Raw genomic sequence first — 12,756 nt, 5'->3', positions numbered from 1 at the left:
GCTGTAAAGAAAAACATTTGTTTGCTACCTGTACCTCACAAGTGGTTTCTGCTTAAGTATTCAACTTTGTTTTTCATTTTCTTGGTTCCAAACAAAAGCCCAGCTTAGTCACTCTATAAACAGAGATATAAAGTACCATGATCTCTCTAAGATTTAGGAATACACAGTAATTCTAATTAATCAATGGAAAAATAAGATTTTTATTAACTGTAAAACCTCACGCTTGTGGATTTCTTGCCTCTGATCTTGAGACTTTTTTTCAAGTGAGGCAATCTTTTTACTTCGCTTTTAGTAACCCTATTCCTCTGTGAAGTAATTTTTTTTTGTACATGGTTTTCCATTAATTTGTAGTGGGTCAATTTGCTGAATGGGTTGTGAGCTGAACAGCCATGTACACATGAAAAAAAAAAATCAGATTATATATTTGGAGCCTAACACTGACTTTAAAGGTTTTACTCGAAGAAGAAAATATCCCTTTGATGGTTTGTAAGTGTGCAGGCTATTTACTTTCAGAATATGCTCTTCAGCTTTTGAGTAGGATGTTGCACCTCCTACACCAGGTGAGGCTGTAAGTCCCAGAATCTGAGGCTGTGGGATCAGTGGTTTGTTTTCTTTTGCCAGCTTCCTGTTCTTCATCTTTTCTTTTAAGTAACGTCGCATTATATTGTTGTAGACACCCTCCTTTTGAGTATGATGACACTCATCAATAATGATGAGTGAAAAATCTGGGGACAAAAAAAAAACAAAAAACAACAAATCCCTATTATTATTAATTTTCTTTCAAATGTAGAATTTGTGTGACTAAACCTTCTCACAGGTGAGGTGACTGTTGAAGAGAATGCATCAGTTTGATCCCTAATGTATTAGGAAATTTGTAGTGCTGGAGGAAGGCGTGGATGGAAGCTGTATATATTTAATGGACTTCGGAATCTTTGCTGCAGTCCTGATGTGTCAAGTAGTTTTACATTTCTCATAATGTAAAAAGTTTTTCTATTTTTGCAAAACCAGTTTGATGGTATAAAGAACATCAGAGATTTTTAATAACCAGTGGTAAGAACATACCATACTAACTCAATTCTATCTTTTATATCCACAATTGTATCTAACAAACTGCATACTGTTTGTTTATGAGAAACAGAACATGTTAGAAGCCATTCTGATATTCTAAAAAGGCCTGTCATGATCAAAACATGCTTCCATTTTATAGCAACACAGAGATTTCCTCTCTATTCCCATCCAATTAAAAGATTTATATTACTTTATGGATGCGTCACTGGAAAGACTAAACAGATGGTGGGAGCACACCAACCATCTCTTGTAGCAGAGGAAACTGATGAAGATTCAGACAGGTATTATGTGTTTTTCAGTCAGATCATATTTACATGCAACAAGTACAATATGATAAGGAAAATTAGGATTTTTTTGTTTTATATTTCTTACCAACATAGAAAACAACTCTTTAATCTATCTGCATATGCAGCCTGTGACATATATTTCAAGGTTCTGATTTGAAAGACTCATGAACATTTCTTTGTTTCTCTAACAGCAAAACTGGTTTATGGAGCTCCTATTCTTCCTGTAGCTGCCCAGTAACTATCTAATTTGACATTGTTTTCTACAAGTCAGCAGATGTTTGTGGAAATTACTATAAAGCAGATCACTGAAATGATCAGGGTTAAACTTTTTTCTTTCTTTCATTTGGACAATTTCCATGGTCTTGTTTACACATTAGTGTGCTTAAATTGTTGCATCACTACAAATGAGTTTGCAACAACTGGCAGCAGAAGTTGGAAACTAACAGAGAGCTAGAACATGCTCAGTTGGCCTTTCATCTAGAGAAAATACCACGTAACTTAATCTTTCAAGAACCTAAGAAAAGGCGGAGACTGAACAAGGGAAATTTTATTTAAAAGCTAAAGAAAAGACTACCAGTAGGAAAGCAAACTAGTGCTCCATGTCACTGGGGAAATGTGATTGTCTTTACACAAGGGGTTCAGGAAGCCAGTTTGGACCGGAGTGATGTGGTTTCAAGCCTAAATTTCTATTTATTTCTAAGTTTTCTACATATTGCAAGACTTCAGAAGCAGTGCTGGCAGTTTCTCAGTTATGTTGCCAACATGAAACTACTCCCTTTGATTTTGACCATCAACTCTGTAATGTATATTCTTATCATTACTCAGGAAGAACCTAACCCACCAGAAGAGATGTGCTTCTACTAAGAAGTGATACACAGCTTTTAGAAAGTCCAAACAGTGACTTCAGCCCTTGGTGAAGAGGCTAAACACTTGGTAAAATGCAATTAAGAGAGGGGACTTCCAGCTCTGAGGTTGGAATTCCATGTTACGTGTAATGCAAACCTCTGTGGAAACATGAAAAAACTATGAACAGATATTAGGAATAAAAGACTTCTAAGTAATTTGGAGGGTTTATATAGGTTGTGAGTTAACATAGTTATAGCCATAGAAGATGGAACTGGTTCTGTTCAGGCTTGCTTGGCTTTGGTCCAGCTGAGCTTACTAGCACAGGTGTAATAGCAAGGAAACACAGCCCTGTTTGCAGGCCCACCTCAGTTCTGGAAAAAATATAGCTCTTTATGAAGGAAACTTTGCAAGGTGTGAAAGCCATTGAAAAAAACACTTCATTACACAAGATGATTGGGACTCAGCCCAATTCTAATCAGGTCAGCAGTTCCTGTAGAAATGTTCAGGTGCCTCTATAAGGCATTCCCAAATGATTCAGTAAGCTTTAACAACTTTGGTGCAGTGGAAAGGAAATAAGCACAAGAAAATCTCTGGTGCTCTGCCTAGGTTAATAAAAAGGCAATTCTGAAGGAGGGGAGACAATTCTGAGGTACCCAAGTGACTCTGCAGGAGTTAGTTTACATCAAGCAATACTCCAGTCAGCACTACACACTGGTAAGACACACTGACCCCTCAGTTTTTTCTGCTGTCTTTGTAATACCTAGACAAGTACTCCTTTATCTCAGATCCCTTATTTTGAATATCATAGTTCTCCCCTCAGCTACATCCTACCCCATCTGAAAAAGAGTTAACTCCATGCAGGTAGAGGGAGAAGTTAACATCTCACAAAGAAGGGTCACTGCAGCCCAAATCTTGGAGCTGAAGTCATGAGCTGTTCCGTTACTTGTACATCACCGGCAGGTAACACCTTTCCTTTCTGATCCCATAAGATACTTGCCACTATTGTTCCGGGCAAACAATTTTACCTCATCTCATCTTGTATCTTTTGTTTTCTTCAACTTCCTTCATCTGATGTAGGAGACCATGATATCTGCCAAACTCAGAGAGGCAGTTATAGGTAACCATTCTCTCTGTACGTTAGCAAAATTATAAGAGTTTGAAGAATAAAACTTATATAACAGACTGGCTTTTATCTTGTGTTCCATTGTATTTCATAAACTCCCAACTACATTTGAGTTTTCATATTTTTTTTTCTCAACCTGTTTATGGCTTAATGTTGCACCAAGCTTGGAAATGGAACCAGTACAGCTGCATTTGAATGAAGTTGTGCTTGAACTAGATAAAAATAGGAAGCATAACAAATATTTAGTACAAATGAACTGTTAGAGCTTAATTTGGCTTGAAAAAATTGCATGCTCATTAACTAAGATCTGGTTTTGACTCTCAGCTTGCATTTATAAAACCAGTCTATTGAAAAAACATTAACTACTGAACGTGGCACATTTTACTCTGCAGTTTTCCAGAAAAGAGACATAATTTTAGCCCTTCTGTAAAAATTTCAAAATTAAAAGCTTGCCTGATAAGTGAACACCTTCTTCATCTTCTTCAGCTGCATTTAACAGTGAATTCTCAAGGATCTGTGCTGTACTGATGATGACATCATTCCTTCTGACAACTTCAGGAAATGAGATTTTCAGCTGAGAATCACCACTTAAACCAATAACCTGATACCAACGCTTCAGGAATGGATTAAACTCCTTTCGTAAATGCTGTTCTACCAATGGTACCTGAATAAAAGTTTCCAAAGAATTTAAACCAGAGCATACATAGGATTAAAAATACATGCCTATTTGCCCGAAATGTTGCTAGGTGAACATAAATCTTGTGCAAAATATGCCTTTTTAAAAAAGCAAAAATCCCCTTATTCACTGCAGGCTAAGATTAAAAAACCACCCACACCAAACACAAAAACCAAAACCAAGCACGAGAAGTCCCCGAACCAACCCCTCCCTTCCAACTGCTCCTGCAAAACCTTTTTGCCCAAGAACTTGGACTTAACTGTGCCTTAGAAAAAAGGAACAAACCATGCATGCTCTGGCTCTTTAACTGAGCTTATAACATGCTAACAATTTTATTTGTATTAGATGATACGGGTATCTTATTTTTTTAATAAAATTCTTAAATTTCTGTATTTTAATATTACAATAGAAGATTACATGTCCTAAATTTAACTGTAAAAATTGCAGCTATTATCAGAAAATCTGTCAGAATATTTCCTAACTACTGTAAGACTCATTAGGTGGCCTTCATTACCAAATACAAACACGGAATATGAAAAATAGTTTTATTTAAAATACGATTTCAGTTCTTTTCATTCTAACGTGAAATTGTACTTTTTTCAATAATGTATTTATTAGGGCACATCTAAATTTGCACTTCCACTAGGTAAAATAAAATCATTCATGCTTGCACCATGATGATGGTGCAGCGGAGATGACATCTAGAGTTGTAAGCCTTTAAACATAGCTACATCTGGAGGAGCTGAGAAATGTGTTCATATTCATTTTACAAGTTCTATATCAACAGTGCATGATGTTTGAAAAATACCGTTTTTTAATAAATGGACCAACATACCTTATTAACAAGTACTATAACTTTTCCAAGCTCTGATGCTCTTTTCTTCTTATCCAAGTGATCTTTGGTAATGTAAACAGCCACTCTGGTTTTACCACTGCCTGTAGGGAGACATATTATAATATTCTCCCCATTCAGTGCTGGCTTTGCAACTTCCATCTGGTAATCTCTCAGGATCATTTCTGGCTCAGGTGAAGCTCTGCTCTCCATTTCATCTTCATCTAAGACACAAAGAAATATAAGTATCAAACAGGAGCCATAAAATGTCAGAATACTGAACAAATGTCAAAGGGAAAAATACTAATTTACTGTCAGAAGCATCTTCTGAATAAATAGAAATGGGGCATATTAGCATAGGCAATGCTGCTCTGTGGACCTGTGCAACTCTGGATCAGAACTGCTTACATCCAGTCACCAACTAGGGTAGGTGGAATAAGCCACAGTATGCCTTCACCCATCGATGTTGGCATGACTATTATTACGTATGAATTCAAATGATACAGTTCAGTTGCACTGAAGGTTGTGTTCAGAGCTGCAGTATTTATAATCTAGCCAATCTTATGTGACGTTCTCCTTCATCAGTTCCGAAATTTATTTGGTTGCAAGTGAGCTACCTTTTTAAATACTTCCCAGAGGATGAAAAAAAGAATGGAGCCATAGAAAGAAAAAGAGATAGGGACCACTTAAAAAATGATGAAGGGAGTTATAAAGTATAAAGATCAAATAGATAAGAAAATTCAATTGCCCATACAAGATAGAGCTAACTGCAGAGTGCATCACACCTATTCATGGTAGATTGCGCTGCTTCCAGACTGACTCATACATAATGCAATTGAGCTGTTCACTAAAAAGCCATATACATTTGCCACCTGAAGGCCAAAACCTTCCATCTATCATATAAAATGCAATGGCACAGAGTTCAGATTTATGGCTCACAGGTGAAACACCAACTTTCAAAAGTCTTTTTAAAAGTGGAAAAACGCTGTTGTATTGTTTCAGACAGAAAGAAAAGCATATCAAGTCTCTTGAGCTTACATATAATTAGGAAGTCAGAAACTATATATATTAATAATCAGAAGGATTTATTTCAGTGGAGGTTTGGGCTTGTTTTTTGACCCCTACAGGTATGTTTAAATCACCCTCCAAGCATTTAACTGTCTTCAGTGAAGGCACAAATTCATTGTACTAGACTAAAAATGAGGGGAAAAAACCCTAAAGTTTTATTTCCTGATTATATCATTAAATGAAGAATCATGAGGATTTTATTATCACTGATGCATTACACACAAAATAAGTGTATTTTTCTAGTGTCCCTGATTCCATTAAATAAAATTAAACTAACAAAAATTAATGAAGCTTGGTAAAATACTGCTGATGGAAACATCTGAATGCCATTCTTAAGTGTTTTTTGCTTGTTTTGCCTTTTAATGTGAGTGCAGTACTACTACCTGGAACACAGGGAAATTCACACCAGAGAGTACTTGCTGTTACTTATCTGACTTCTACTACTCTCTTCTGAGGAAGAACACTGTTTGCTTTCTGGTTGGCTAAATTCAATGGTTCACTCATATCGAAGCTAGCACTTTATCACCCATCTGTTTGGTTAAATTTCAGTTCCTTAACATCCTCAATTAACTGTCCAGGCCTGAAAAATATTTAACTTGGCTCTCTCCTAGCTTCCTCAGCCCCTGTTTAGAAAATGGCTAATACAGGAATCTTTTCATAGGGTACGATTCCATTAAAGAATTTTCATTGTGCACAGTATAACTTCAGGGAAGTTGTCTGCCTTTGTATAAGGCTCACAAGAAATGCTGCTCTGGGCTAAAAGAAACATGATAATTATTCTATTGTCCTACTTCCACGATTTTTCTTAAATGTAAAATGATCCTTGCACAAAAAGCTGCGACTAAATCCACATGATACTTTGCATCAAAATCTGAATCATGTTGGTGCGTTAAGATGCTATCCAAACATCTCTGTTAATACAACAGCCTTACTGCAAAATTTCAAATTATAAAATCCATAAATATCACAAAGTCCATCTGTATCGCCTTCTTTTTTTTCCTTATAGTTTCTCTCACTGAGGTTACTAGGCACGATTAAAAAGCATGGATTTTTTTTTTTTTGCAACATTTTAACTAGTTGTTTTTAAAGCCCACATGTAAACATAACATATGGCAAGTAAACTCTGGGAAAAAAAAAAATCTATTCTGCATTCTTCACATAACTGTAGGTATTTTTTTTTTTTTTCTGCTGGACTACTGGACATAGCCAATGCCCAATTTACTTAACAGGAGATTTTTCAGGAATCTTAAATGATGAAGCCATACATATATATGTGCTGCCACATACCACCAGCCTGTACTAACTGATGCAGTATGACTGTCCACAAAACAGAGAAGTTTCTGTGCCCAGACATTTAACATGACACAGTAAGAAAAAAATACAATGTGACTGATGAGTCACTTCAGTTGATGCAGAAGTACAAAGTAAATTCTTCAGAGTTAACAACACGCAAACTAAAATCCTAGCTACAGGGTAGCAACTTACATCTCAGATACCCTGAATTTTCTGTGTATTTACAAAACACATGGATTTCAATATTTGAAAAGCTTGAAACTAATTTAAAAGCATTTATAGTAAACACTTTGCAGGTATATCATATTTAACATTTACATTGACTTTACTGATCTAACATTAGCTTTATTAGGCAGAGCTGGCCTGAAAGGTACCCATATTGCTGTTTCTAGCCCTTGTACGAGACACAGTCCCAGCACAAATTTTATAAAGGCTAGATTCCAAAAGGTAAATAGTTCCTCTTGAATTCTGTGTAGGCAAACACAGACTGTCCACCATAATGGACAGCTCCAAATTTGTTCTGCCTCAGGTCTAAGTTTAAAAAAAAGAAGGAAAAAAAGAAAAAGGGGATGTCTTTTACAACAGCAGTGTTTAATTGGGCTCAGAGTATATACATAGGAAGTTCATACCTGTCTGCAAAGTATTATGTAAATACAATCTGATATTTATTTTAAAACTTTGTTTAGAACTTGCACATATGTATAAATGTGAGATTTGCAAATGGAGGTAGTAACCTCCATTGATTAGGTTGTTTTTGAAAACAGGGCTACTCAATTACTTAGGTCCAAAGTGGACCTTCATTACTGTTCTGCAAGTACCCTGGAAATGCTTTTCCTCACCCTTTAATGCCTCTAAAGCATGTCCTGTTCCCTGTCACCCTATGCAGGGGCCAGGCACAAACTAGCTCCTCTCTGAGAACAAGAAGCACGTGTATGTGGCAGCATTATCAATACCTGCACAGGTGACTGCACTGGATGACTTCTGGAAGCCCCTTCCAGCCTATGTGATTCTACCATTCTGCGTCACTGACCATTTTGTATGATGATGATGTCTAGAGACCTATTCAGACAATCTCAGTAAATCACATCTTTTGGGGCAGGGGCTTAAGTCCAGACCCATAAAAATAGCATCGATTTTCTGACAAAATAAGAGGAAGTCTGGCATCTAAATACTGTGAACTCTTTGTTTTAGCCCATTCACAGAGTACTTACCCTCCAGGGCTTATTTTGCAATTACTAAGTAACAGAAGGGAAACTTACCTGAGTCACTGGTTGTACAGCTCTGTCCCAGGTTTTCATTCAAGTTACCGAACCTTCCATCTCCTATGGAGACATCGGACTCTAAACCAAAAACACAAACAAAGGCAGTGTAGTATATTTGCTATACAAATATAAATTGCAAAAGCATACTGTTTGCTCTCTCCCAAAGTTGTTAAACTAGAGAAATGTCTGGCAGGGATAGCTGAGGTATTATTTCCTTTATTAAACTTTTTCTTAGGTAAAGAAAAAACTATGAACAATAAAATTCATTTTTTAATGGAAGAAAATATGAAGTGGAAGAGAAAAACCCAAAACATAACAGAGGTAAGGCAATGTGGGTCATGATTTTCTGTTCAGGCATCTACATTCTGTTTGCTTGAAAGCAAGGGTCCAAACATGACTGCCTGCATGATCCCCTCTAGTCATATTTTACTGTATCTTTTCAGAGGGGTGAAGAGTCAAAAGCAAGAAAAACATGTTAGTTTACTGGATATACTGCACTGCTGGCAAACTGAAGACATTCTCTCACTCCCTGTAAGCCACGCGAGTTGTATCTGTAGTAGTAGGAAATCAAAACCAGAACTATGATTTGTTTGTTTGGGGTTTTTTTATGGCTTTTTCCATGTAACACGAAAAGAGTAAATCGTGGTTCCTGGGTAAATAAAAGTAGAGGTGAATTATTCAATCTTCCAAATTATGCAAGTAAAAGCGAGACAGACAAAACCATTACACCCAATAGAAGACTTGGACACTGCCACAGAAACCTGGCAAATTTACTGTAGACATTCTAATGTTAAGCTCTCCCTCTGCTGGGCAATCAGTGTATTACGCTAACTTTTTTTCAGTCAGAAGTGTAATTTATATAGCTGTATTTTCCAAAACATAGTACTTTTAATATCTAAAGAGATACACAGCTAATCTGAAAAAAATCTGCTGCAAACAGCCTCATCCTGAATTGTCAGATTACCTGCAGCACTCTGCAGCTCAGCTCACAGTATGTTTAAGAAATCCGACAGAACAATGGCATTGACCTATGCCTTGCTTAATTAGCTAGTGAACTTGTATGCTATAAGATTTCTCTTAATTATGTCATGAACTTGTGTCCTATTAAGTTTTTCATAGTTATTTCCAGTGAATATCCCATTATGGCTCATATCCATATTGTCCCTAATAAATAATTCATATAGCAGAACAGATGCTGTGAACGAGAGTGTAGAACCGAATGGGAGTTACTGTGTCTTAGAATGGTACTCCTGAAATATACATAACAAAATTCTGGTAAATGAGGTGAATATTAAACATAGTCTGCATTCAGTGAAAATATGAAGCTTTGACTTTCCTTTATGCAAGTTTTGCTCTCCTTGAAACATGAATGAATAACAGAAACAAACCAGCTATTTCACAGAACAAGTATAATACAGACAACTGAAAAGAAGCTACCTTTGGGGTGAAGCTACCACTAGGAGTCAGGTATTTGTTTAAGTCTTTATTTTCAGTTTTTCTAACATAACCATGAGAAGTGATGCAAACATCTGTCTTGCTGTCCTACAGTTTTCATCATTTATTCCATTCAGACCTCAGAATCTGATCCAACTATGAATCACCACCATCCGTAGGAGTATTATAATGGGCAAGGGCATTAAAGACTTAAAGCACCCGAATTAAAAGCCTAGACTCCTAGAAATCAATGCAATCAACAGAAAGACACTTAAAAACATATATTCACAGCAGAAACCTGATTAATATAAAATGTCCCTATTATTACATAATAGCATACATTTATTATCACATTAAAAGACAGCATTGTCCTGAAAAAAAGAAGGCTCCACCAGTTATAATACCTGTTGAAAGACCTGCAACAAACTATGAAGCAGCATTAGTGGGAATCCCAGCTACGAAGACGACACTGCTATCTCTTGTTTTCACTCTCTAGGAATCCATGCAGGTAGGAAAGAGAGGACAAAATTAAAATTCTATGTATCTATTCCATGTGGTCTCCCATCTAAAATGACCTACTGAAAGATGTATATGCAGTAGAGAATATGCATTCACAAAGTGTTTTGTACATAATTATCTGAATTACAGTGTTCAGCACGCATTACACAATAACCTCTCAACAGAAAACGACAGTGGCAAAGTGAAATGCAAAGTCCTCATCTTGCAAATGAAAGGTGAATGGAGTGATATTCTCCTTTTTCAACTGTGGCAACTTTCTTGCATTATTTAAAAATAAAATTCAAAAAACCCCCAACAACAGTAAGCCTTTCCAAAACAATGAAAGCAAACAAATCTATATTCTAACAGCTGTTTTCACCACTTTTACTAGTCTTCCCTTACAGTGCTACTTGCACATTGTAACACATCATATTCCACAGAAAGATTTTCAGTCACTTTGCACTAATTAATAATGGCATGCAATGGAAAAAGAAAAGGATCTATGCAATATTAACGAAAAAAGCCTTCCCCTCCTGGCCTGTGCTACATTATGTCATAGAATAAGTTTCAAACATCAGAAAATATAAATGAAGGACCAAAATATAAACAGGCTATTAAACTGGTCCTACTTTCAAATTAATGGGCAGTTTTTATAAACTGAAGTTTTAAGGGATATTTTGTGAGAAATTATTAAAATCTTCAGTTAATTACAGTGTAATTATTTGTTCCAATCAACCTTTTTTTATGAAACAGTCCTTGAAAAACAGAGCTGCTATTTATTTAAATTGTTGTTTATACAGGTAACTGTAGCCTTAACCCAAGTGTTTTACTTCTGACCTTGACTCACTGCTTTTGTGTTGTTTTTTGTGTGTGCATTTTACTATCTGTGGTTTTGCATATACAATTTCTCTCTACCTTTCTCTTAGGTCAAATGATCTATTTCTACTTTCTCTTATGACCCTGTTGCCCTCATACCTTCTGGCTCCATCTCAGCTACTCCCACAAAAGGGTCAGATGAGGCTTTACATACAACGCAAATTTCAGTAATTTCAAGTGACTTGATAAAAGCTTCTTTCTTCTTGAAATCTGTCCTTCTCAATACATGAGAATACGTACATGAGGAATGGTGGCAGTGTACTGCAAAACTGGCAACACTTGACAGCATCAAATTGCAAATTAGGTGGGTTCCCAGCCTACTTGGAAGTAGAATCTGGACTCCAGTTGTATTTTCAGCTGCTTGGTCTATAAATACAGTCTTACGAGACCATGAGAAAGGGTGGAAATGGAAAAAGACTTGATTGAGTACAGTTAAGTCTGTACGTACAAGTCCATAGAGATCAAAGCTTACTGCACTTCAAGAGAGCTGAATGTGAGCCAGTTCCCCTACAGCCATATTCATACAGCACTGTCTCCTGGCAGCCCTTGCTATGTTGCATCTACACTGCTTGTTTTAGTTCCAGCTTGGAAGTGCATGTTTACAGTGAATGTCAATTGTCCCCACTTTGGCTCGTATCACAGAGCTGGTTCTGATCCGAAGAAATGAGCTCCTGTCAGCTGAAACCAAAAGAGATGTGCTCCAGCCACTTGCAGGCATACAGTCCACATCAGATTGAAGTCAATCTGAACCAAACTGCCAGAACTCGTGTAGTATGTACACCCTCACCACCATTTCACTGAACAGGTCCACCCAACTGCACAAACTGCTAAGACCCACTGCCTATTAATTTCAGTATAGTTCAGTGCTGAGGAGACCATAGTTTTCAGGCTAGAATTAGCTTGTGCCAGGCTAGTTAATAGATCTAGTTATCTGTAACCCTCAACTTGACAAGAGTCAGGTAAAAGACCAGGCTAACAGATCAGCAATGAAAATCAGTGAGGCTACAATTAAGAGCCTTAGCCTTGTCCTGAACGGATCCTAAGTAAGAATGAGGATAACTCAGTCTGGTCCATTCTGAATCATCATCAAATATTTGGCACCTCTTCTTCATACAAACAAATTATGTTCTAATCCAGGAAAACCAAGTTGATGTTTTTGCTGTAGTTAATAGTTCACTACTTGCTACAAAACACTGTGATATGCTGTTAATACCATGCTAAATGAGAAATAGGCTACTACTGCTGCACACTGAAAGGCTACAGTTTCCAGAGCCAATTTTTTTTTATTTATTTATTCATGTTTGATAAAAAAAAAAGAGCAGCCTTAGCTATCTTACTCCTTTGGCTGAGTAAGCCCACTAAAATAATTTCAGGCAGAATTTATCTCAGTTGTAACTATTGTTTGAGCTACATCTGAACTTGTAACACATATGAATGGTTCCTTAACCATGTAGCATATGTCTGAATCATTGGTTCCCAGCTATGTCTGGGAA

General features: G+C 36.7%; 1 protein-coding gene across 3 annotated transcripts in view; it reads right to left on the bottom strand.

Annotated features, from left to right (window-relative positions):
• The window catches only part of IFIH1 (interferon induced with helicase C domain 1), a 28,830-nt gene that overhangs the window by 9,943 nt on the left and 6,131 nt on the right, over positions 1 to 12,756 (bottom strand). For all 3 annotated transcript variants that reach the window (XM_056348001.1, XM_056348000.1, XM_056348002.1), the window contains 4 exons: positions 8,453 to 8,533; positions 4,836 to 5,056; positions 3,778 to 3,988; positions 508 to 725 (listed from right to left, as the gene is read on the bottom strand). In XM_056348001.1, the coding sequence (XP_056203976.1) occupies positions 508 to 725; positions 3,778 to 3,988; positions 4,836 to 5,056; positions 8,453 to 8,533 (731 nt within the window). The remainder of the gene's footprint in view (positions 1 to 507; positions 726 to 3,777; positions 3,989 to 4,835; positions 5,057 to 8,452; positions 8,534 to 12,756) is intronic.

The sequence above is a fragment of the Falco biarmicus genome, chromosome 8 (genome assembly GCF_023638135.1).
Source record: "Falco biarmicus isolate bFalBia1 chromosome 8, bFalBia1.pri, whole genome shotgun sequence".
Taxonomy (NCBI): Eukaryota; Metazoa; Chordata; class Aves; order Falconiformes; family Falconidae; genus Falco; species Falco biarmicus.
The sequence above is the reverse complement of the archived record's forward strand: the minus strand, read 5'-3'. Positions and strand labels throughout refer to the sequence as shown.